Below are 25,523 nucleotides of genomic sequence, written 5' to 3'. Positions count from 1 at the left end.
ACTCTATTTAATTTTTTCTACAGGTTGGTGACCGCTGCTACGATGAAAAAATGTACGACGCTGCTAAACTGCTCTACAACAACGTCTCAAACTTTGGGCGTCTGGCCTCCACTCTGGTGCATCTCGGAGAGTACCAGGCTGCTGTGGATGGTGCCCGCAAGGCCAACAGCACCCGTACCTGGAAAGAGGTGTGCTTCGCCTGCGTGGATGGTAAAGAGTTCAGACTGGCCCAGATGTGTGGCCTGCACATTGTGGTGCACGCTGATGAACTGGAGGAGCTCATCAACTACTACCAGGTAAGAAGGAAATTAACATTTACACATGTGTGAGTTTGTGTTTTTAACTTTGGCTTGTTAGTTTAGGATTTTATTTTAAAAAATATTCAAATGTACATTTTGGAGACATGCCACTCAAACAGCTGAAACATCTCCATAGTGAAACAAATACCTCTTTCCCCTCTCCCTCCCAGGACCGTGGTTACTTTGAGGAGCTGATCACCATGCTGGAGGCTGCTCTTGGCCTGGAGCGCGCTCACATGGGCATGTTCACAGAGCTCGCCATCCTTTACTCCAAGTTTAAGCCCCAGAAGATGAGGGAGCATCTGGAGCTCTTCTGGTCCAGAGTTAACATCCCAAAGGTCCTGAGAGCAGCAGAGCAGGCTCACCTGTGGGCCGAGCTTGTCTTCCTGTACGACAAGTATGAGGAGTATGACAACGCCATCATTACCATGATGAACCACCCGACAGATGCCTGGAAGGAGGGACAGTTCAAGGACATCATCACCAAGGTACACTTAAGTTTAATATTTCATGAAGAATTTGTTTTTATTGCAAAATAAACATATATTTCTTTTTTTAGTTTATTTTGATAAAAAATGTGCTATAATTTATTCAAAATAAATATCTTTGTTCAAATAATCATGTCTCATAATCAGTGGTAATTTTGGCAGCTATTTTCAATTTCAGTCTTAGTTTTAGCCTTTAAATGAAATGCATTTTAGTTTTAGACACATTTTAGTCATTTCTATCCTTTTTAGTTTTAGTCTAGTTTTAGTCCATAAAAAGTCCTCATATGTAAGTCTTTACTTTTAGTCCAAGCATTTATTTTCTTGCCTAAATCTGGCACCAAATCATGGTAGTGTGTTCTATATACTCTGCTAAACCTCAGGTCCCTGCTTTCTACAGCTGAGAGGCAGAAGAGCTACAGCTGCATTGTTTTTTGACAGATTTACTCACAGTGGAGAAATATCATGGATTTAGAATGTCCGACGAAAACTACATTACATTTTAGTCTAGTTTTAGTCATCTTGATGAAAAATAAACATAATTTTTGTCAGTTTTAGTCATCAAAGATCTATTTTTGTTAGTTTTAGTCTAGTTTTTGTCATGGAATAAAAGGCTGTCGACGAATAGTTTTAGTCATAGTTTTAGTCGACAAAATTAATACTGCTCATAATGCACCCAGTGTTTATGCCTCCATAATGACTGTTTCCATTCGTCTGTCTGCTCCTTCCACAGGTGGCCAATGTGGAGCTGTACTACAGAGCCATCCAGTTCTATCTGGAGTTCAAGCCCTTGTTACTGAATGATTTGCTAATCGTGCTTTCACCAAGACTGGACCACTCCCGCGCCGTCAACTTCTTCAGCAAGGTAGAACTTTGTCTCTTTGTAATGGAGGTGTAGCAATTTTGCAATATGGAAATTTGGCTTGTTAGATGATAATTTTATATCTGTGTCCACAGGTGAAACAGCTGCCTCTGGTCAAACCCTACCTGCGGTCAGTACAGAACCACAACAACAAATCAGTCAATGAAGCACTTAACAACCTCTTCATCACAGAGGAGGACTACCAGGTGAGAGAGCCTCTCACAGTGTTTTGTTAAAATCTTTTTTGTAATCAAATTTAACTCAATTTAATCGTCTCTCTTTCATTCATTAGGCACTGAGGACATCAATAGATGCCTACGACAACTTTGACAACATCTCACTGGCGCAGCGTTTGGAGAAACATGAGCTGATCGAGTTCAGGAGAATCGCTGCATACCTCTTTAAGGGCAACAACCGCTGGAAACAGAGTGTGGAGCTCTGCAAGAAGGACAAGCTCTACAAGGTTATTTCCTACAAAACGTTTACTACTTTACTGCCAGGATTGACTTTGAACATCTCTTAACCTGTCTGTGCTGTGTCTCCTCCCTGCAGGATGCCATGCAGTACGCCTCAGAGTCCAAGGACACAGAGCTGGCAGAGGAGCTGCTGGCCTGGTTCCTGCAAGAGAATAAGAAAGAGTGTTTCGCCGCCTGCTTGTTCACCTGCTATGACCTGCTGCGGCCTGACGTGGTGCTGGAGACAGCTTGGAGGCACAACATCATGGACTTTTCTATGCCATACTTCATTCAGGTCATGAGGGAGTACCTCAGCAAGGTGAGCCTGAGTGTCAGGAATTAAACACTGATTAATATCTGAATCTATTATGAGGCCTGTTTGAATGAATGATGTAAGATTTTTAACGTCCTCTCTCCCCTGTTTTGGTTGTCAGTTTACATTACACTCAGGACTTTTTGGTTTAGTATTGACAGCAAAATCTTTTCATATTTTTCTCCTATGCTGCACCTCTTTTCCTCCAGGTTGATGCAATTCAGGAACAGGTGAAAGCTTAACACACTGGTTTTGATCTTAAAGCATTTAGCTCAAAACTTGCGGCCTTGAGTGTGCATGGTTTCAGCTACACTCTCACCTGAACACAGTCACTGATACATCTTTGACCCTGACATCAGAGTTGTTGGGAAAAATACAACCATAGGGGAAAAAATCGACTGTAGCTCTTATCAGGCACACCTTGTAGACAGCATTTACCATCTTCTGTTAGGTTGGTTTGAGAAAAAATTTAGCACGTATAATTAAACTGGCTTGGACAGGACTGAATCAGTTCTACTCCTGTGAATGTGGCACAAGCAAGCTATTGGTCAGTATTTTTATAGTGCATTTCCACATAGCTATGGCATATGACTAAGCTTCACTATAATTAAACTTGAGACATCTTTTAATTCCACCACATCGTCTGTTAATTCACACAGTGTTTTGGCGTTGCAAGAAAGGGAGCTAGCACACCACAGCAGGAGCTCCACTGACACACACAGTCAGATATACACATACAAACAGTGCTGCACTCCCTTGCTGACTCTGCTGATTCCATTCTACCCCTGCAACGCCTCTGTTACAGTATGACTCTACTGGATCCATCTAAGCCGCCAGTGATGGGGCAACTCAGCTCCACCCACCTCTGTTGCCTATTTATTTAAATTGAGGAGTCAATACATTAAAAACTGAACTTCAAAAGATGTATTTACTTAACAGTAGGAGTGTAACTGTATTTTTATTCATCCCAAATGGTCACTGTTTTGGTACACGTGGTCACACAACGAATGGAGAAAAAGAGACAGTATTTACACGGCAATCTAGGTGGCAGTGTCATTCAAAACTGTTCTCTTACTGCTATTAAATAACTAAAAAGGAAGAGGATGAAGCTGTGAGACTTGCCAGGTTCTTCTTCCTCTCCTCCATTTCTCTGTACTGTTTTGATAAAGTCTCTGGATGTGCAAATAGAGAGGATCGAGGACATTACCAATGCTGTAACATTTTAAAGCATATGCATATGTAATAGCAGACTATAAGTGTGTATTTAAGTGCTTTGCTCAGGCTCCAGAACAACATCCCATCCTGTGTTTACATAAGTAGACCTACTCACATACACAAGTCATGACCTTTTTTTTTTTACATTCTGTTTATTGTGTTCCTTTTTTTTTCCTTTTTTTTGGGCTTATAAAAACAAAACAAACAGATAAATACTGAGTGGAACTGAGTGGTCTGTCTCTGTGGGCTTGGAAGGATTCATTTGGGCAGTGCTGAGCCGGCACATGGGGGATCACCTTGTTCTTCATTTATTTCTCTGCAGTGTTCATAGTGAAGGTGAAATATTACCCCATGAAACAAGACTGTGAATCATTTTATTAAGAGAGATAAATAAATTAACAGCAGACCACGTGCTGAAAACTTGATTAGAAATTATAGTAACCCTTCAACTTCTTTAAATAATCTGATCTTAAGATCTACATTGTGTTAGTGTAGAGACTACCGTTTGCTCCCTTTTCCTCCTAACAAATTAGAATGAGCTGCAGACTGAAAGAAAAATAAAACATGTTTCCACAGTATTTAGTCAATGGAGAGGTATTCCATTGGCTTAATCTTTGTGTTAAGATTTGGTTTGAAAATTCATAAAGATATCCAAACTTTCCTTCTAAAAGTTATTTAGACTGCTGACATGTCCACTGCATAGTCTGAAGTCAAAGTGTTTGTCAGAGATTTACAGACTGAGGTATTCTGCCATTACGACATTAAAGCATGAGTGGAAACATCTTCGCTGATACTTGGCAGCAGGCTGTTGGTTTTGTGCCTGGCTTCATGTGAAAAAATTGACATGTGGGGAGCACCTTGTCTGAGACTCACTCCCTTCCTCCCTCTCCTCCCCCCTCCCATCCTCCTTCCTCCTCCCAAACTGCATCTCAGCTCTGCAGCCTGTTCCTCACTGCCAGCAGTGCAACACTTAGAGCATGGGACTGTTTCTGTTTACAATGACTTTTAAAACTAAGTGGGGATATGTGCAAAGAACTTGGTGTAAATAGCTACTGTCCTTTTGAAGGCGCATGAAGAGACTGAATGATAAATGTCCAGAAAGACAGAAGATGCACTGCTTGGCATGCCTCATTTTTAACCCCTGAAATAACCTTCATCCAGGTGTTGCTGCTTCCAATGAGGACTTTAAATATACATTTTGCATTCTGCCTTGAATGACTTAAAGTTCAAAGGAGTGTTACTTACTAGAGTGCAACTTATTTTTGCATTTCTTGCCTGACATTAGCTATTTTTATTCTAATAAATTGAACAGAGGAAAGAAAAGCCTTAACTCTATGAAAATTTGTTCCTCACAGCTTGAGTTTTTGAGGAAATGTGCTCAGCAAAGAGCATCATTCTTGTCTGAATAATTTTCACTATTTAATATAAGACATTTACTATATTTTCTAATATTTTAATATCATTGCTGTTTTTGTTTTACTATGTACCAGTCATGTTTTGGAGCTCTGTCCTCAATACTGTTGTATTTTTTGCCTTGCAGGTAGATAAACTAGAAACCTCAGAGTCCCTAAGGAAAGAGGAGGAGCAGGCAACAGAGACGCAACCCATCGTCTACGGTAACAGTCCTCTCATTACACCGGTGTTTGGTTAAATGCTGTTAAAAGAAAAGGCTGCAGTCCTCAATCCACATGTGAAACTTCTCAGTCCTGCGATAAAGCAGCTTTTCCCTGATTTCACTGAGCTCCACATGCCAAATTTAAACAAAATGTGCTACCTTTAACTGTTGTTTTAATTGTCCGTGCTGGTCCGCAGCTGCTGGCTGGTATTCAATCCAGGTGAATGTGTATGTATGACGTGAATATGGGCTTACGAACTTTTCCTGAAGCAGGCCACATTACTTTAGTTTAGCACGGTAAGCAGAGACATCAGGTCAGGCTTCCTCTTACCTGGGATTGTAGAATCTGCAGTCTTAAAACTTTTCTTAATGGAAAACGGGACAGGCAGGGTAATTCAAGGCTCTGTAGACAGTGCAGTCAGGACTTATGTGTGTCAGACACAGCATTGTAAACATTACTGACTCTAAGAGCTAGTGCTGCTAGTGCTAACAGCGCAGCAAATGAGCCATACACTTCCTGCAGCATATGTGTCCAAGACAGTACACGGAAAAAAATTGCAGCAGGTGTGCGGTTGAAAATAACCTCAGGATAGAAATTATGTTTAAAATATTGGTTCTTACAGTTTTTTTTTTTTTTTTTTGTTTGTTTTTTTTTAAGATTTATTTTTGGGCTTTAACTGCCTTTATTCGGTGGATAGAGTTGTGCCTGCGTACATGGGTAGCGCCTTAGACCACTAGGCCATCTGCATGCCCTGGTTCCTACAATTTTTTAATGAATACAGATGTTTTTTTCCGGCATCTCTGATTACTGTTGTTAAGATGAGGAGTTTCAACAAAGAATCAATACATCAAAACTTTTGTGACTGTTCATCTCAAGCTCTACTTGTATACCTACTCTGTTAAATGCAGTGTTGTTTCTCCACTGTAATAATAATTGTTTTAGAACATAGCCGTGGTTCATTGTCAGACAGATGAGAATGAACCTCTCCTGTGTGTTTTGTTTTGTTTTTTTTCTTGCAGGCACACCCCAGCTGATGCTGACAGCGGGCCCCAGCGTACCCGTGGCCCCTCAGCAAGCTTACGGCTATGGCTACCAGGCGCCTGCAGGATTCAGTCAGCCAGCACCTCAGCCAGGATTTGGCTACGGCATGTAAAGACCCCCCACCCCTACCCACCCACCCCACCTGTACCCCCTCTTTTCTCTGCACACGCAGGCTGGAGCTACCATCCATCCATCTCCCACAGTCCTTCACCAGACCATTATAATTATTATTGTCTCTCTGCCCCCTACTGGCAGCACAGGATATTGCATAAAACCCTTTTCTTTTTTTACTTTATTTTTCCTCTTTTTTCATGAAGGACTAAGTTTATTTCTGTTGTCAAAGAAAAAGCATCACAAAGATTAATTTTCTCACATTCCGTATTGACTAGATTAATTTTTCTTGTCTATTTTATTTGAATGGGAAATGGTTTATGTACAATGGGGGGCTTTTTGTGGGAAGAGCTAGTCCTCTTCCTGGTTTAAAATAAAAAAAACAAGGTCTGTTGTGAAGCATCTGATTTGCACTCTGTAGTGAGAAAAATTAATGTAGAACCTTTGTTTTCCTTTTTGATGTGTGTGAGCAGCTTCTTCTGTCCGACTGTAAAATGCATTTAATTATTGTATATTCAGACACAAAAAAAGGCTAATATGTTTCTCTATATTTGAACACGAGACTGCCGCTCCCATGACCACCCACCTGAAACACTACGTCGTACTGTCATGTCCCCACAAACAGACACTTCAGGGCTGTCTAATGAAGAAAATCAGAGTATTTTACTTAGAATTTACAGGAAAGCTTCAATCTTTCCAGCAAAACCTATGCAGGACTCTCCAAACAAATTCACACAGCATTTCCATGTGCTCTAAATACGGCTCTTAACGTGGGACCATTTCACCTCAGAGGGACTGCAGATCTGTACGTGTTTGACTAACACCACCCTCCCCCCCCCGCTCCTTCTTTATTCTGCGGTTTGTTTCTGCTGTTTGGTCACTGTTGTTAAGTGTGCAGGAGAGATGTTTGAAACTTTATTCTCCTTCTTTGTGTCCTGTTGAGGGATGTCTTTTAACTCTTCTCAGTTGACCCGCTCATCCACCTCAGAAACACAGGACTCGTGGTAATTTTGAAGTTTTTATCAAAGGCTTGCGTGTATACAGGAATTCAATCATTAACTCCTTTGAAACTTATATTCTTATCTAAATTACCTTAGATTTAAATTGTGCACTTAAGATACTTGATTGTGCATAATCAGGATTATAATGAATGAAACAGCAGTTTTGTTTTCCACTTAAAAAAAATAAAGGCTTCTTGTTTGTCAATAACAGTCTCATTTGTCTTACTTTACGCTGGTGTGCAGAGGGGAAACACTGTAAAGGAAGCAGGCTTCACATACGGCCACAAAAAGGGAAGTGATGGGATAGTCTCGAAAAGAAGAACAAAAAAAAATCTGTACTGTTTTCACCAATGGACTAAAATGTCTCACATTTCTCAAAAGTATCTTCCCAACTCAGCCAATAGGACTGGTTCTGCTGCTTAGAGATGCAGAAAACTACTTTGTGCCTTTGAACTAAAGACCGTCAGTTATCAGCTGTTAAAAACTGAAATATCACATTGACCTAAGTCTTCAGACCCTTTGCTCAGTATATACAGCCTCAAGTCTTTCTGAATATGATGCAACAAGCTTTGCACACCTGGAATTTGGGATTTTTGCCATTCTCCTTTGCAGATCCTCTCTAGCTCAGTCAGGTTGGATGGGGACTATCAGTGTACCGACATTTTCAGGTACTGTCCAGAGATACTTAATAGAATCAAGTCAGGCATTTGACTGGACCACTCTATGACATTCAGAGTTGCCCCTAAGCCACTACTGTGTTGTCTTGGCTGTGTGTCATTGGAAAGCAACCCTTCAGCCCAATCTGAGGTCCTGAGCACTGCGGAACAGGTTCTCATTGATGATATCTCTGTGCTTGGCTCCATTCAGCTTTCCCTCCCAGTCCCTGCTGCTGAAAAAACCCACAGCATGATGCTGCCACCTCCATGCTTCACTGTTGGGATGGTATTGGGCAGGTGAAGAGCACTGCCCAGTTTCCTCCAGCCTGAACAGTTCAATTTTGGTTTCAACATGATTTAATTTTATCCAACATTTCCATGTCTCTGCATTATTTGACTTGGAAGTTTGGTAACTCAACGGGTGAGGCCCTTTACTTTCTTTTATTTCTGATTGAATAGGCTGTTGCATGAATTTTCACCAGTGGGAAACTTTATTTACTTCTTATTAGAGCTACCTATGAATGCTTACGGTCTCTGTTTATGCAAAGTTCACCAAAAAAAAAAAAAACAGGATTTCCTGGATTTGGGTAATGATCAGTAAAAATGACCACCTATACACCTTTTTCTCCCACAGAAACCCTATTAAAACATTATAGACAGACATATTTCTGCAGTTATGTCACCCATGAAACCATTAAGCAATCCAGGTTCTAGGATTTTGACCATAATGGGATGAGACCACTTCAGTTAATTGAGCAGCTCATCATAGTAAATGAAGATGAAGAACCAGCGCCCTCTGATGGTTGAAAAATAGACAAACAGATTAATATAAAGTAACATTATGTTTACATGGTCACTAACAATATTGAATTAGGCCATCCTTAAACTCCTAAATGATAGAGTTCAATTTTTCTTTGGCAGAATGATAAGAGATGATAAAACAACATGATTTTGATCACTGAATATGCTTTCATTGAACTACAATGCAGCATTGAAATCCCCCAAAAAATACTGAAAATTTGTTTTGACAAAACACATCTCTCTGTGTCTACAGCTCTTTATCTGCACTGTTAGATTAAATCAAAACTGTCATTCACTCTGTGGTATTCTGTAGAGTTAAAATGCTTAAAAAATTACATCTGATTTGTTTACCAGAAGATCGGGCAGACATTTTCACAACACAGGAAACAACAAAGCTTTGTTGAATCATTTAATTAAGAGGAATACTTCTTTGTATACTTCCTTGTTGTTACTGGAACATTTTAAGCAGGTCAGAGGAGCTTCAGGCTTGTTGACCTGTAAACAAGGAAAAATTACCTTCTTTGCAATACACTTAACTAATATTTTCTTAAACTTCCTTTTCATAGCCTTAATGAACAACTGAAGGTAAATTTTCATCTGAGAAAGACAGTCTTTTATTCTCCAGAATATGTGATTTACTATTCCAGGATTATTTTCAAAGCAGAGGAGCTTCAATATAACTGTACAAAAATAATGCATCTTTTAGCAAATAGTCTTATTTGCTTTTGAAGTTCATGTAGAGTTCTACTTAAAAACTAAGCAGCTGGTTTAAACTTCTCATTGTAGGTTTAACAGGGTCTTAATGGGTCTTTTCACAGTGAGTTTCTGCAACCACACCACAATGAAACTCCACTGTTATGCCTTAAGACAATCATACTGATACTGCAGCAGAGGAGTATTTGTCTGTTGTCATCTCCAGAGCTAGCAAAAAAGGAAGAATCCCTTTATCAACCCATTAAGATGTCTGTGAAGATCATATTGAAGGTGACATATCACAGGGATGCAGATATTACATCTTAAAATGGCACGTTAAATTCCTATTCAAGAGATTTTTTTTCCAATAAATTCACAAAACACCCAAAGCTTTCTTTATAACTCAAGTTTCAAAGATGCTATTGAGAAAATAATTGTACAAAAATATAAACTCCTGGTACCACAGCTTTAATTACTGCAGAGATGTTTAATAATTCATAAACTGTTTACAAGTCCTTTAGATGACATTGTCATCTTTAGTAGAGCTTCAAGTCTCCAGTGACTTTGTCGATAAGATCAGCAGGTCCTGGTCCGATCCCCAGCACAGTGCGTGAACCTGGAGCGATTTGTGTCCTTCCTGCGTCCTGAATCAGGCTGACAGGAAGCCCCACCTCTTTGGCGTGACCCAGCAGATCAATCAGAGTGTCCTCATTGGGGGCTTTCACCACCACTTTAGGCTGACCGCAGTACTCCCACTGTTTGAGCAGGTCAGGGTTCCTTCGCTGGACCTGTTTGTATGCCGACACAGCAGCATGGGAGCACTGGGCAGCAACTTTACCTTTGCCCATCTTCAGGTCGTTTCTAACCACCAGGATCATCTTGAACTCGCCTCCCTCTCCCATCACGCTCGCTTCGCCTGTGCCGTTCCCCATGGCTGCCATCAGGTTTTTGGATGCGGGGCCGAAGCGAGAACGAAGGTGCCAACCGAGGAAGAGCCCACAGCCCAGTCCCGCTACTACGCCTAAACCCACAGGACCGTACAACAAATCCATCCTGTTAAACCTGCAGAGAAGACAAAACAGGTATAGTCACATATCTTCAAAAAATAATAAACTCAGAAGGTAGAAATCTAACAACAGAATCAAATGTCACACACCATCCTCTCATTCAATAGGGAAATAAAGATAACCATATTTCTCTTTCTGTGCACATAAAACTTTCAGTTTTTTTCTTGATCATGAAATCAAACAAAATAGATTCAATCAGAGGTGAAACGTAGCTACCTGCATTTACTTTTATCACTTGAATTGAGTACCTTTTGTGTCCTCATAGTTTATTGCGTATTTTTAAAATTCCCTTTTCTTAAGCATACTTTGGGGACATTATTGTACTTCACTAGATCTTAAAGAGCACTGATTATGAAGTAGAAAAATAGCTAAACATCAAAAACAAAAACAAGGAGGTCTAAGCTTTCTGCCAATAAAAAGCAACTTGCCTGGAGTTTGACTTTCACAACAAATGACAGTCAGTAGCACAGAGCAAGAGAATGATCCAAAATTTTAACCCCAGACAGCTTTTGCAGTTTACTTGAGGGTAAGTCCCACCTTAAAATACACAACCTGGTAGGAGATTCACATTCTTTCACTGTGAAAAACCCTTTAACATCAAAAGTAGCTACTAGCTACTCAGAACTTTAAATGACTTACTCTTTTACTTCTATTTGAGTAGATTTATAGACTAACACTATTACTTTAAGTTAAGCCAATTTTGGCCTAAAGAACTGAACACAAAAGTCTGGTATTTTGTCCTCCTCTTGATTCAAGAGCAATGCTTTAAGACTAATCATAAAGTATATCCATCAGCTAAACTTACCCTGCAATAAAAGTAGTATTTTATTGTTTTGTTTTTGATAAGATATAATCAATCCTATTTCCCACCAGAACCAATTAAAAATAAAACAACCAGGATGTGTCTGAAGTGTGGACTTTTAGTTTAAAATTAAGTGGTTTCATAATAATATGGCGTTAACCGTTTAGGCATTAAAGCCATTTCATCCAGAGTACCTCTATTATCTGTGGCTGAGAGCCTTCACTTCATTTACATACTGATTGGTTTGTTTAAAATCCATTTTGGTGGTAAGCAGTAGAAAAAAAATCTTAAAATGATGTCACTGTCAGGCCAACTTACAAACACTGAAAGTAAACAACCATTCTAACTTGTCATCATCATTGCTCCAACATACTTCAGTACTTTTAATAAACACTTCTTTCATTAGAGAAGATCTCAACTCATCACAGAAGGACAATATAAAGGAAAATGAGTTTCATTTTCAAATTCTCCTAAATCACAGAGTTCACTCAGTCTCTGCTCCTCTGGTACATTTTTTTAAACTTGCTCACTTCAGGAGCCAGAGAAAGGATTCCTCATCTTAACTGAGAAACCAAAGATTGAACTTTTTGATGGGTTTGCTTTAATATAAATTCAGTGCATTGAGGATGCACAATATCGTCAGCATATCATTTTGGCAGATATTAGTTTAAAAAATGAAATATCTGTATTGGCAGGTATGAAAATTTCTGACAATGTTTACAACCAACATTTGGGCAATAGAAATCTGCCTAAAGTAGCTATAAATATTGGCCGCAAGAGTACACTAATTAGAGGAGACTAAAGTCTTTTCCTTTATTCATCATGATTCCTTACGCTTTAAAATGTTTTTTTAACGACTTATGTTTGTTACTGTGCTCATCCTCAAACTTTAAATTGTGTATTTTAAGGACTGAAGTTTTGGGTCCGAACTACATTTAAATATCAGTATCGATATCGGCCAAAATAATTTTGTGTATATCGGACATCAGCAAAAATTAGGTACCAATACATTTCTTTTCAAATCTAGATGGTAACATTTTTCTAATCGTGTTGTATAGATAAGCATATACTGTAAAGTGCCAAAGTATTTAACACTTTGACAATCTTGTTGCAAATAAATTTCATGTGTTGTTGTCTAACACTTTGATGGGAAATGTGAAAGAAATCTCAAAGCTATGGTGTCTCATCAGAAAGATTTGCTTCTTGTTTAACTGAGGTGTTGTGTGTGTGTCTAAATTTTGTAATCAACCACAAAGATTTAAGAGCAAAATCTTAAAAATAACAAAGAAAAAGACAATGTGGCAAAACTGTTTTTAAAAAACTGCAAACCAAACACCATTAATTAGTTTTATTTTAAGTTAAATGTGATTACAGCATGGAAAGTTTTGTTTGGCATATTGTTTGACAGTGAGATGAAAAAAAACCTTCAATAACCCTTCACATTTTTTGTTACTTTATAACGTTGTTTAATTTCAAAAATGTTTGACTTGTAAGCCATGAAGGTCCCTTCAACTTCATAATTTACACATGGAACCTTACATGAATAACACAAAGCTCATTAAACACATAGTGGATTATATTTCATAACTGTTTAATTTCAGTAATTTTGTTTGCCTTAAATACTGCCTTGCTAGCTAACTAATAAAATTAAAACAAAAAATAAGGAAATTTGTGTTTGGTACATTATTTCTTTGTTGTAACAATGCCTCTTGGCAATAAATCTTATACCGTTGGAAAGTCTGTTAATTACCCTTTTAACTGATGCCACATTTATAAGGATCATGCATTTGTGGGATGAGCAGCAGAGCTGAGTATGTGGGTTGCGGCCATGAAAAATGTGCCAAACCTCCTCTGCCAATGCCAAACAGCTTATCTTGCTGTCGTTTTTGACTCTTGTTTGAGCTTCTGGTACCCCCCGGTGCTGCCAATCAGGTGCCTGTGAGCATGGGCCCTGCTACAGCGGTCAGTAGATGTCTGCTTCAGGAATCTGCATGCCACGTTTGACTGATCTGGATAGGGACTGTCGGTTGGGCAACTTCAAGCTGGTGTTCCGCAAAACCAAGCCGCGGCATCGTCTGGAGTGAGCCCTTGTACCATCTCCAAACTGAAGGCCAAGTTCCATATAACGGGGAATGTCAGAGACAGGCCGCGAAGTGGGCGTCCCAAGAAGACGACACCCCAAGAATACTGTTTTCTCACCCTGTCAGCAAGAACTCTATCCTCCAAGATGACGACGCTCGCCCCCACAGAGAGGGGTTTATCAGAGACTACCTCCAGAATTTGGGAGTGGAGAAGATGGAATGGCCTCCCAGCAGTCCTGACCTTTAACCCCATTGAACAGTTGTGGGATCAGCCTGGGCGTGCTGTTGGTGCCAGAGTGACCAACACAACCACATTGGCTGACTTGCGATAAATGCTGGTTGAAGAACGGGATACCATCCCACAGCAGTGTGTGACCAGGCTGGTGACCAGCATGAGGAGGAGGCGCCAGGCTGTTGTGGCTGTTTATGGTGCTTCCACACAATACCGAGGCTCCTGTTTGTTAAATGAATAGACTGTTAAATTGTCAATATGTCTTGCTTCTTAAAACTTCAATCATCCAATCCACCAAACACCAACAGCAGAATCAGCTGTTTGGCATTGACAGAGAAGATTTGGCACATTTTTCATGGGTACAACCCACATACTCAGCTCTGCTGCTCATCCCACAAATGCATGATCCTTACAAATGTGGCATCAGTTAAAAGGGTAATAAACAGGCTTTCCAATGGTTTAAGATTTATTGCCAAGAGGCATTGTTACAATAAAGAAATAATGTACCAAACACAAATTTCCTTACTTTTTAAGTTTATAAACTACCCAATCAACGTTAGCTTCCTGATAAGAAGCTTGATCGCTAAGTCTTCAAATCCCACACAGGAACAGGTCATAAAGCTTTAAAAAGATCGTTATAATACATTTAACCTTCCCATGGTGATAATACAATGAAGTTAAAGTAAAGTACAGCCGTTTACCCGGTTTTATTTCATACCTGCCGGTTTGTTCGATGACTTGACAGCATGAATGAGGCTTCATGTACTTTGCAACTTGGGCGCTTGGTTATGACGTCTTCTTCTTCTTCTACGATATCCGGCACTTTAGACGCATCTTGGCGTATTACTGCCATCTACAGGTGAACGACATTATATCATTCTTTATAAGACAGTTCCTCGTGTTCTTGAGTATAATTCTGTGGCATGTAAAAATTGAACAAGTGCTTTCATAATCAGCTGGTGGTACTCACATTGGCCAAGCAAAACTTTAACTGATAAGCAAGAAATTCTCATTTCTGATAACTCTTTAAACAATGTGTTCCCCTTTTTAGTGTAGTTCCTACACTAAATTAAGGTGTGAGTGACTGTTTATAGACTCCCACAAGCACATAGTCCACTGGGATGTCTCCCAATGTGTGTAAATAATTATTTAACCCACAATATCCCAGCCTCAATCCTGTTAACTTCACATCAGTTCAGTTTCCAGTGGTTATGATGTCACAACTCAACAACATAGATATCTACACATGGAGATCAAAAGTAGTATAATATACGTATAATATGTCTATGTGTAGATATCATATCCATAAATGTAAATTGACTCAAACAATTTCAAAAAAGATACAATGGAAATATTCAGAATTATTATTATAATTATCATAGTATCTCATTGCATGAACTAAATAACTAAAAAGGAAAGAAAACATTGGAGTTATGTGGATATTTAAATACTTTTATGTGAATTCTTGATACCATGTGTGAATATGTATAAGAAATCCATATTTTTAATGACTGGTTTGATAAAAGTATAATGTTTGTCATGAAGCTCAGTGTAAGTTCAACCAGGAAGACTGTCTCATTTTCATTAATTGTTTCATTGATTAATAATCACTCATTCATGTGTCTCCCTTTCACAGTTTCTGGTAATCAAATCAACTTTATTTATAAAGCACTTTATCAACACGGATTATCAAAAGCACTTTACAGTGAACATACGGAAGACAACATCAAAAGAATGAAAGGAAAAAAGGAGTAACATTTAAGAGTGATAAAAAGTAGTAACTGGTCATAAAACAATAATATAACAACAATAATGATAAAAAGTTTAATAACAAAAATAATTTAAAAAACTCTTAGAGAGAAGTCTTTTATTATAGTTAGAGGACAGTCAAAAGCTAATGAATAAAAATTACTCTTCAGGTGGCTCTTGAAAATCTCAATAGCTGTGGAGAATCCATAATTTTGTGGCACAGATAGAAAAGGCCCTGTCAGCTGTTCTGAGCCAATCCCATTCTGCCACGTCTTTTGAACCAATTATCCTGCCACTGTCATATTTTAAAATCTGTTCCCCCCTCCTCCACAGTCAGTCAGTCAGTCAATTGTTTCAGTGTGACCACTGCAACCCTCCTCCACCCCAGCTACCTCTATTACATCTAACAAATGTCCAGCTTTTCTGGGCCATCCTGCATCCCTTCATTACCATCTCTTAGTCATCTCCTCAGTGTCTGGATCAAGCTTCTCATCTATTCTTCATCTTATCCCAATCATTCCATCACCACTGACCGTGTATAGACTACACTGGGGAGTGTCCTATCCTGATGTTGGCCTCACTGCCCCTTGAAGTTCAACATCAGCACACATGTTTGTTTCACGTCCAAAGATTCTGGGTTAATATAAAAGAAATGGTTATCACTGGGGATAAATCCTGTTCAATCATTTGATACCTGTAACATTACAATTTATATGGATAACCTAACCACTTCTGTTTCTGACCTGACTAATATTAATCTACTTATGAGTAAATAACATAGTCATCGTATTAAATGGACAAGTAGTAAGCTATTGTCTAACTGTTTTTAAAAAATGAGTTAAAATTGTATATTTTGTCTCTGAAGAGAGTGAACTCTGGCAGGATTGCAAAAGATTAGTGCTGACTCGCCAAAATTTTTCCTGATTTAAAATTTTGAGTCTTGTTTATTGAATCTCCTTGCTCCAGGACTTGTTTAAGTCTTGTATGCTTGACTTTAAGATATTTCCACCCATCCATCTCTGTCATTTTATGATTTTTCTCAAACCCCCTCCCAAGCATATTTTCAGTTACTCTGTTTACATTTTTATTTTCAGAAAGTTTCAATTCAGAAAAGATATCTATGGCAAACACCATTTGACTTCACAAAAAATGGAAAACAAAAATACAAATATAACCATATTTACATTTCATCTTAATTTTTCCAGAAAACCAAACCTTACAAACAAAATATATTCATATTTGTTGAGAAAGGTTTAACTTTTTCTCTACCCTGAAAAAAAAAAAAAAAAAAAAAACTTTCGCAAAACAGTGGAACACACACACCAGAAAGATTAAACAAATAATATAAGAAGATAATAATTCAAATTTCTCTGCGGTTTGTGTCTTTTCTGTCTCATTTCACAACTAAGTAAGACTTCTCTGTTCACTATTATAATAATGTAATATATTTAATCCCCCAACTGTGTACATGTCCATTTAATGTAGTCAGGTAATTTCAAATATAAGAGAGGCACGTCTATCTAGACTGACAGCTTGATCTAAACTTTTAGGCAAACACTGCCATCTGCTGATCAAAGCAGGTATCACGTTATCAGTTCAAACTGAACAGGAGAACTGTCCGGTGTTGCATATCTCATCTATCATTCTGAAAACTAAAAAATATTTTGAGGGTTTCAGTTCACACCCTATATGAATTTGACCACTGCTGATACTGGCTGAGGAACAGATGCACTTATCTATTAAAGTTTAAAACACTTATTTGATAAAGCTGATAATCAGGGCGTGCACTACAGTATGTGATGCAAGACATGACCTACTATTTTAAAAGCATTCTGAAGATAGGAGATGCAGGTAATTCAACCACAGAATTTTATCACAGCTACAGTGACACTTTCACTGTTAATCTTACTTTATTCTGATTTGAGTATAAGCAAATGCACTATTTGTAGATAGCCAAAGTGAAATCCTTCACTTAGGCTGCAGAGTATGAATCTAAGTCAGAAACGATTACGTTTTGTGATTTTCTCAGACTATTGCAGATCAAAAGATGATTTTGCCTTAAATTTTACCTGCGGACAAATTCTGGAGCATTATCATGTGCACATGACAAACATGACTACACAAACAAATGGCTCTCTCTTCAAAGGGCAGTTAGTAGACCCCCACCCTTACCTGCACTTGTACTTTTTGAGTATATTTTGATTTCAGTAGCTCTAATTTTATTTGAGTATTTTTTGGGGTAAATGTTGCTCTTCTTTGCTTTTTCAAAAGGATCAAGTACTGCGTGAAAAAAAATATATAGTCAAAGTCAAAATGAAGAGGTTCTAACATCCTGTCAAATGAATTTGGCTTTGACTACAAAGTAGGGGAATGGTTTCACAATACATGAAAAACAGGATTTGCTCATCACTTTACTATAAAGGTGTGACCACCATGCCTTAGCAACCTGGTTAGTTCAGACTATCATGTTGTTATTGCCAGTAAGGAGGGATTATATTTTACTGAACAAGTCCTCAAGTACGACTCAGGAAAATGAAATACTTTTACTCAATTAAATTTACTGGCCAGTAATTTTACTTCTACGTAAGACGTTTAAATATTAGCCAAAGAAAATGTACTTTAACTTTGGTACAATAGTGTACTCTCTCCACCTCTGCTCAAAAATAGGGCAAGACTGACAGAATTCTGTCGGCTGCACTTGCAGGCTACATACAGGACTTATTTGTCAATCATTTACTCACCTAATTGATCAAAATGCACGGTAAGTAGTGGTAGAGAGAAATTTGAGTCTATTAAGTTTAAAAACACACATTTAATAACCAAACAGCTGAAAATAGCAAACGTTGGATCACATCCTAGTTGAGTAAAGGCGTCAAAATCTTGCTAATGGAAAAGTAACTTACATACAGAAATGCCAGTTTATTTGCCAATGGTTATATTATAAACTATTGTTATATCCTTTAAAAACTTATTTTAAAAAAAGTGTGGTAATTGGGAAAGAAACAAAGGTGCATATATTAGTTTTGCTGATTCATTAGCTAACAGTTGATAATGGCAAATGTTAGCATTTAATTTCATAATTGATAATCCAGTGAACACTAACTGTAATGTTAGCTAACTAACAGAAATGACAGTAAAAAGTAATATCCGACGAAGTTTTTGCTGATTTTTTTCCTATCCTTAAACTTCTTAAAATATCACGTTATTTAAAATACTGGGGGAAAAAAATTCTGATGTTTCATCAGCTAACAGTCATTAACAGCAAACATTAGCATTTAATTACATCCTTTCTAGACACAGTTGCAAGAAAAAGTATGTGAACCCTTTGGGATTTCTTGGATTTCTGCAGAAATTGGTCATAAAATGTGTTCTGATCTTCATCTAAGTCACAACAATAGACAAACACAGTCTGCTTAAACTAATACCGCACAAAAATGATAAGTTTTCATGTTTTTATTGAACAAACCATGTAAACATTCACAGTGCAGGGTGGAAAAAGTATGTGAACCCCTAGGCTAATGACTTCTCCAGGAGCTAATTGGAGCCAGGAGTCAGCCAACCTGGAGTCCAATCAATGTGATGAGATTTGATGTGTTGGTTAAAGCTGCCCTGCCCTATAAAAAAAAACACTCACCAGTTTTGAGTTTGCTGTTCTCAGGAAGCATTGCTTGATGTGAACCATGCCTCGCACAAAAGAGCTCTCAGAAGACCTAAGATCAAGAATTGTTGACTTGCATGAAGCTGGAAAGGGTTACAAAAGTATCTCTAAAAGCCTTGATGTTCATGTGTCCACGGTAAGACAGACTGTCTACAAACGGAGAAGGTTCAGCACTGTTTCTACTCTCCCTAGGCGTGGTCGTCCTGTAAAGACGACTGCAAGGGCACAGCGCAGAATGTTCAATGAGGTGAAGAAGACTCCTAGAGTGTCAGCTAAAGACTTACAGAAATCTTTGGCGCATGCTAACATTTGTGTTGACAAATCTACAATAAGTAAAACATTAAATAAGAATGAAGTTGACACCACGGAGGAAGCCACTGCTGTCCCAAAAAACACATTGCTACATGTTTGAAGTTTGCAAAAGAGCACTTGAATGTTCCACAGCACTACTGACAAAATATTCTGTGGACAGATGAAAACAAAACTGAGTATTTTGGAAGGAACACACAGTGTGGAGAAAAAAAAGGCACAGCACACCAACATCAAAACCTCATCCCAACTGTGAAATATGGTGGAGGGGCCATCATGGTTTGGGGCTGCTTTGCTGCCTCAGGGCCTGGATGGGTTGCTGTCATTGACAGAAAAATGAATTCCCAATTTTATCGAGACATTTTACAGGAAAACTTAAGACCATCTGTCCGCCAACTGAAGCTCAACAGAGGATGGGTGATGCAACAGGACAACAACCCAAAGCATTTTGATTAAAGTAAATCAAAAACAGAATGGCTTTAGCAGAAGAAAATACGCCTTCTGGAGTGACCCAGTCAGAGTCCTGACCTCAACTCGATTGAGATGCTGTGGCATGACCTCAAGAGAGCGATTCACACCAGACATCCCAAGAATATTGCTGAACTGAAACAGTTTTGTAAAGAGGAATGGTCCAAAATTCCTCCTGACCGTTGTGCAGGTCTGATCTGCAACTACAGGAAACGTTTGGTTGAGGTTATTGCTGCCAAAGGAGGGTCAACCAGTTATTAAATCCAAAGGTTCACATACTTTTTCCACCCTGCACTGTGAATGTTTACATGTTTTGTTCAATAAAAACATGAAAACATATCATTTTTTGTGCAGTATTAGTTTAAGCAGACTGTGGTTGTCTATTGTTGTGACTTAGATGAAGATCAGAACACATTTTATGACCAATTTATGTAGAAATCCAAGAAATCCCAAAGGGTTCACATGCTGTTTCTTGCAACTGTGTTTAAGTAGCTTAAAAACATTGACACCTTGCTAACAGTAAAGTATGCTAGGAAACAGAAATGCCAGTTTGAAGTGATAACGGCGATTGTTTATATTATAGCCAGTTTTTCTACGATTTACACACTTAATTGATTCAAAAACGTGAGAGAATAGGGGAAGAATCAAATGAACATATATTAAGTTGAAAATACTGGTATATTTGATGAGGCATTGGCTAACAGTTGATTATAGCAAATGTTAGCATCTAATCACATCCTAGCTTGATACTTCAGTTAAAACGTTAATACCTTGCTAACGGTAAAGCTAGCTAGTTAACAGAAATGACAGTAAATAGTACAATTCGCGAATGGTAATGTTGTAACCTATTTTTCCTGTCCTTCAACCACCTAATATATCATGTCTTAAAAGACATTAGTATTTTTTATATTTCATTTGCTAACAGCCATTAGTGTTAGCATTCATTCACATCTTTGTTGTATTGGCATAAAGATCACACCCTGCTGACGGCGATGTTAGCTAGCCAACAGACATGTATGTGAATATCAATATAAAGGAATAGTTATGTTTTGTAAATATTCCTGTTTTTTTCCCCAAACTAATGGTGCGTATATTTTAATGCTAACTTTAGCTGCTTTTACTGCTTTTAGCTACCTGGGTTGCATTGGCTCCTTTTTAACTTCTATATGGACTAACATCACTGCGTATTTAAACTGCTTTTTTCTTTCTGACATGAGTTGTATAAATAATATAAATTTGACAGATTCATTCAGTTATTATGAATTAAAAGCAACAGTATAGCTGTATAAAAACACTGTAGTTTTCCTTCTCAGGATCTAGCGCTCAAAAATAAACTTGACTGTAATATTGGAAATGAATCAGAAGGCCCTGTCGTTCACTTATAATTTAATAACCTTCCACTGAGGCTTCAAATGGGTCATGCGTAAGAGATAAAGTGTGTAAGAGATAAAATACGATTTTTTTTTGTTGTCGCCAATCAAAAACAACATCCACCACTTCATAAAAAACTTTGTTTTCAGTCACACCAACAAGATGGCACTGACACTCAGTTAAGGGCGTCTGTCTCTGGTTATGACCTGAAAAACATGATGTCCTGAGGTGTTTTTTCTTCGTCTTTTTCAATTTGGGAATTAGCCGAGCTCTCTTGCCCACATGCCATTCATTCACTGTGTGTGTGAAACCTACTGAGGACTGAGAAGTGTTAGAAGTGCGCTCCAGGAAAGTGATCCACTTATTTATAGAGCTTTAATTAGACTGGCTCTCTGGAGGTTCTACCAGGCAAGTGATGAAATCTGTCCTTCTCCCCCTCTGTGTGTCTTTCTCCTCTGACAGCCTGCTCTTGCTCCCCTCCCCCGGCACTCTGTATCACTACTCTATCCCTCCTTGGCCCCCTCCATCACCACACCCTGCACTAAAGTTATGATGCAGCTCATGGGTAGCGTACTTCTGCCCTACATTGCCAGTGGGGCTCCTCTGCAGGGCTTACTTGTGTACAGGGTTTATTTTGGACTCAACATCAGCTGAATGGTGAGTTTTCCTCTCTGCTTCACACATAAAAAGCCTTTTTATCAGCGGCCTTTAAAAAAGTGTTTTAACTTTGTCTTTCTAGTTTAGAAAATAAGTAGTTTTCTCTGTTTTGAAATGTGAACACCTAATTGCTGCTTATCATATTTCTCATCCTGAAGTGCATGTGCTCTGTTTTCAGCTTCTCATTGTCCCTTGCACAAAAAGTTACTCAACAGGTCCGGGTTGTTTTGGTAGAAGGCATTGCGCAATCAAGTGCTGGAGCAGTACTGTGCTACTGTGTTTTGCAGTGAGGCGTTGTTATGAAACTGTTTACTAGGTAGAGCCACTGGGATTAATGCACAGATATGCAGTAAAAATCAAATCAGCTTCATCATTATTCTGTTGAGCACATATTGCACATTTGCAACAGGGTTGCATGTTACCTTCAAAGTGACCTGTTTGGCAGCATTTTCTATAATTAGGGTTGTTGCTAACAGGATATATCACAGATTGACGCACTTTGTTGAGCCCTTGTGTGGGACAATGCATTGTTCTGTTCAATATAAGAGCAGAAATGATAGTGTGTATTAAGCACTATTGTGCATGGAGCCTTGGCTCAGCGCTTCTAGTGTGAGCTTGTGTGTTCAAGGTTTAAAGTTTGTGATGAAAAGCTTTTGTTTGTGGTTCCCTGAGAAGGCCAAGAGGAGCTCTCCACATGCCTCACAGTCTAATCATCTGAGAAGTTTTTTCTATTTTCCTCTTTTGTGTCACTCCAGTTGCTGCAAAGTAGGCACAGCCTCATTGTTCATGACTCATGATGTGCGTTTGTACATGTGAGTGTTTGTCATTCAAGGTAAGACCGTATCAAAACAAACCAACCAAGTGGTTTTCATGTAGTTTACAGGTCTGCGAGGTCTGGCCATGTCATGAAGTCACTGAAACAGCATAATGTAGAGCTAGTGGCAAATACGTAGATGGTTTAAAGAAAGTAAAGAAGGATGAAAGACTACCTTTAGACAAAGAAACTGACAAACCTCAGACAAACCTGGTTTTATAATAGTTTTTATAGTGTTGTTACATGAACCAGTGTCTTTATCTTGGTCTTTGTCTTGCATAAGCATAACTTTTATTGCCAGTTAACCTCATTTTCTTTGCATATGTATATAGATTACTTTTTCTGCTTTTATTGTTATGTATTTGTACGGGTGATAGCCAAGGGCCAGAGGAATTATGTTTCTGTGCTGTCTGTCTGCCTGTACATGTTCTGTGAACACAAATTCATGAATGCTCTGAGGGATTTTCTTCAGACTTTGCACAAATGTCCTCTTTTACTCAAGGATATATTGAATACATTTTGGACAATTTAGACCAGGGTCAAAAACTACCCCAGCCCTTCATCTTGGTCCACCATGGTACTTCTACTGTCTGGAACTGTATACTTTGTGAAGGCATATAACACAGAACCGATGGAGGGGGTTTGATTTAATTTTCAGTAATGCACAATATTATCAGTATAAGGGTTGGACAGTTATTACTTTATCAGGGCCGATATCAGTGCTGATTATTAGTAGTTCATGAGACCGATAACTGATATTTGGAACTGATATGATTTTTTTATGATATACTTACTGTACTAAATGAGGCAAAAGTAAAAGTGCATGAACAAGAAGAAAAATAAACAATTTAGCCCTAGTTCCATCAGCATAAGAAATCACACTGCATCAGGGAAATGGGAAGTGATGCCCTACACTCACTGTGTCAGTGGCACCCAGGCATGGGTGTTGATTGGCTAGTACTCATATCATGCCCAGCCAAGCTGATTGTGTTGTATACAGGACACCTGGGGAGACCATGGAGAGTGAAAATAAAGACACACTCTGCAGTGGAACCAAAGTGCTCCTTTTGATTTGATAACTTTAGTGATTATCAGTAAAACAAAATGCTGATACTGTTAATTGGCCATATGCCAAATTTCATTCACAACTAGAAAAGCACTCAGAGAGCGCAGACCTCCACCATTAGCCCTATCTCCCAATAGGGAAGAATCCTTTCAAAACATTCCTGGATCCAAACAGTAATCCGGATGACTCCCAAAATCTAATTCGCTGATTACTCCCTCCTCGGTGGGGTGGAGACACGGTGAGGCAAAGCATTGGCTTCGCTAAGTGTGGACTGTGATGGCGGAAGCCCCCATGGCCTCTCAGGATGACTGAAAGTCATGGCAGAGGGTGAATATTCCTCTATTCCTCCCAGCATTGTGAGAATTCTCGCTACAGTTCGCTGTCTTTCTCTCTGTTACACTCCGACTCGTCTCCTCGACTGGGCGTGCATCTTTCAAACTATGAACTCCAAAACTTGAAATAGAAACACACCAGAAACTGCTGCTGGGATTGAAGTTACTCATGTCTGCCATCTCCTGGTGTAAAGTGGTAACAGTGCAGACCTCCGCCATTAGCCCCATCTCCAAATAGCGAAGAATCCTTTAAAAAATTCCTGGATCCAGATGGTGATCTGGATCACTCCCAAAATCTAATCATTTCTTCCTTATGCCATTTCTGACATTTCCTGAAAATATCATCAAAATCTGTCCATGACTTTTTGAGTTATGTTGCTAACAAACAAACAAGCAAACAAACAATCAAACAAACTAACAAACAAACTAACCCACGTGATCACATAACCTCCTTGGCGGAGGTAATAATTGGTCAGACTGCTAATTGGTCGACCCTTAATCAGCATGATATCGTTATTAGCTTATAAGGTTAAATATTGGTATTGGCCGATACTTTCATCCATCATATATCAGTCGCACATATATGCAGTGTATCACATATTTCAGCAAGTGTACTATCAGATATAGGTGGCAGCCAAAGGTGCTTACACTCAAGGAGGCCCATTGTGAGCCATGAATGAATGAATGAAGCCACAAAGGTTAAACAATTACCAGACGGTCAACTTCCTCACTCTTCCATAACTCCACGTGACTGTGCTTCCTTTTGAACAGGAATGGTTTGTGGTTTTTAAATTGAAAAATAGGTGTTAAAAAATCCAATGTTGTGCATCTCTAGTTTTCAGGTCTTGAGGACATCAGTGAGTTATAATGATACGAGAATCCTCTGCTAAGGCAAAGGGAAGAAAATTAATCTGAATTCAAACTAAATTAAATTGTGTTGACCAAATAGTTTAAGATGACTTGTTTTATATGTATTTTTTTGCTACTCTTAAAACCTCTTTCACACATACACTACTGAAAATTTCCAGACATTTCAGACCAGGCTGCTCCTGAAACATCTTTGTGTTCACAGATGCACCTTTCAGTAGGAGATGTTCCCTGTGGGGCGAAGGGAGGAAGATGTACTGACAATCAGTGAATGATAAGAAAACATATGAAGCAGCTTCATTATGTGATGACAGTCACAATGGATGCTAACAGGCTGCTTTGTGATGGAAAAGTCATGACCCCTGCCTGCTCAAAAGCACTGCAGGTAAAATTTAGAATATCAGCAACATCTAACAGTCAGATTCTAGATGCAAAATTACAAGATGGCAGAGTCTGTGGAGGGGACTCTCCCTATGTATGACTAAAAGCATAATTTGAGTTA

At 38.7% G+C, this 25,523-nt stretch overlaps 3 protein-coding genes across 5 annotated transcripts in view; 2 read left to right on the top strand and 1 right to left on the bottom strand.

The window, feature by feature from the left end:
• Positions 1-7,603, top strand: part of cltca (clathrin, heavy chain a (Hc)) — a 51,323-nt gene extending 43,720 nt beyond the window's left edge. For both annotated transcript variants that reach the window (XM_041801732.1, XM_041801731.1), the window contains 8 exons: positions 24-296; positions 470-787; positions 1,518-1,649; positions 1,742-1,852; positions 1,939-2,109; positions 2,199-2,420; positions 5,170-5,245; positions 6,265-7,603. In XM_041801732.1, coding sequence (XP_041657666.1) covers positions 24-296; positions 470-787; positions 1,518-1,649; positions 1,742-1,852; positions 1,939-2,109; positions 2,199-2,420; positions 5,170-5,245; positions 6,265-6,398 — 1,437 coding nt within the window. In that variant the 3' untranslated portion in view covers positions 6,399-7,603. The remainder of the gene's footprint in view (positions 1-23; positions 297-469; positions 788-1,517; positions 1,650-1,741; positions 1,853-1,938; positions 2,110-2,198; positions 2,421-5,169; positions 5,246-6,264) is intronic.
• Positions 7,604-9,441: 1,838 nt separating this feature from the next.
• On the bottom strand, positions 9,442-14,509 carry ptrh2 (peptidyl-tRNA hydrolase 2). The gene is made up of 2 exons (XM_041801589.1): positions 14,449-14,509; positions 9,442-10,610 (listed from the first exon to the last, which is right to left on the bottom strand). The coding sequence occupies exons 1-2, from the start codon at positions 14,490-14,492 to the stop codon at positions 10,085-10,087; spliced, it is 570 nt and encodes a 189-aa protein (XP_041657523.1). The 5' UTR covers positions 14,493-14,509; the 3' UTR covers positions 9,442-10,084.
• Positions 14,510-21,886: 7,377 nt separating this feature from the next.
• The window catches only part of LOC121519190 (vacuole membrane protein 1-like), a 106,964-nt gene continuing 103,327 nt past the window's right edge, over positions 21,887-25,523 (top strand). The window contains exon 1 of one of the 2 annotated variants that reach the window (XM_041802019.1): positions 21,887-21,942. In XM_041802019.1, coding sequence (XP_041657953.1) covers positions 21,940-21,942 — 3 coding nt within the window. In that variant the 5' untranslated portion in view covers positions 21,887-21,939. Of the gene's footprint in view, positions 21,943-25,278; positions 25,407-25,523 lie in introns of those variants that run through there. The other variant, XM_041802018.1, reaches the window with a different exon arrangement.

This window comes from Cheilinus undulatus, linkage group 12 (assembly GCF_018320785.1).
Source record: "Cheilinus undulatus linkage group 12, ASM1832078v1, whole genome shotgun sequence".
Taxonomy (NCBI): Eukaryota; Metazoa; Chordata; class Actinopteri; order Labriformes; family Labridae; genus Cheilinus; species Cheilinus undulatus.
Note: the sequence above shows the minus strand (reverse complement) of the source record. Positions and strands in the feature narration are given on the sequence as shown.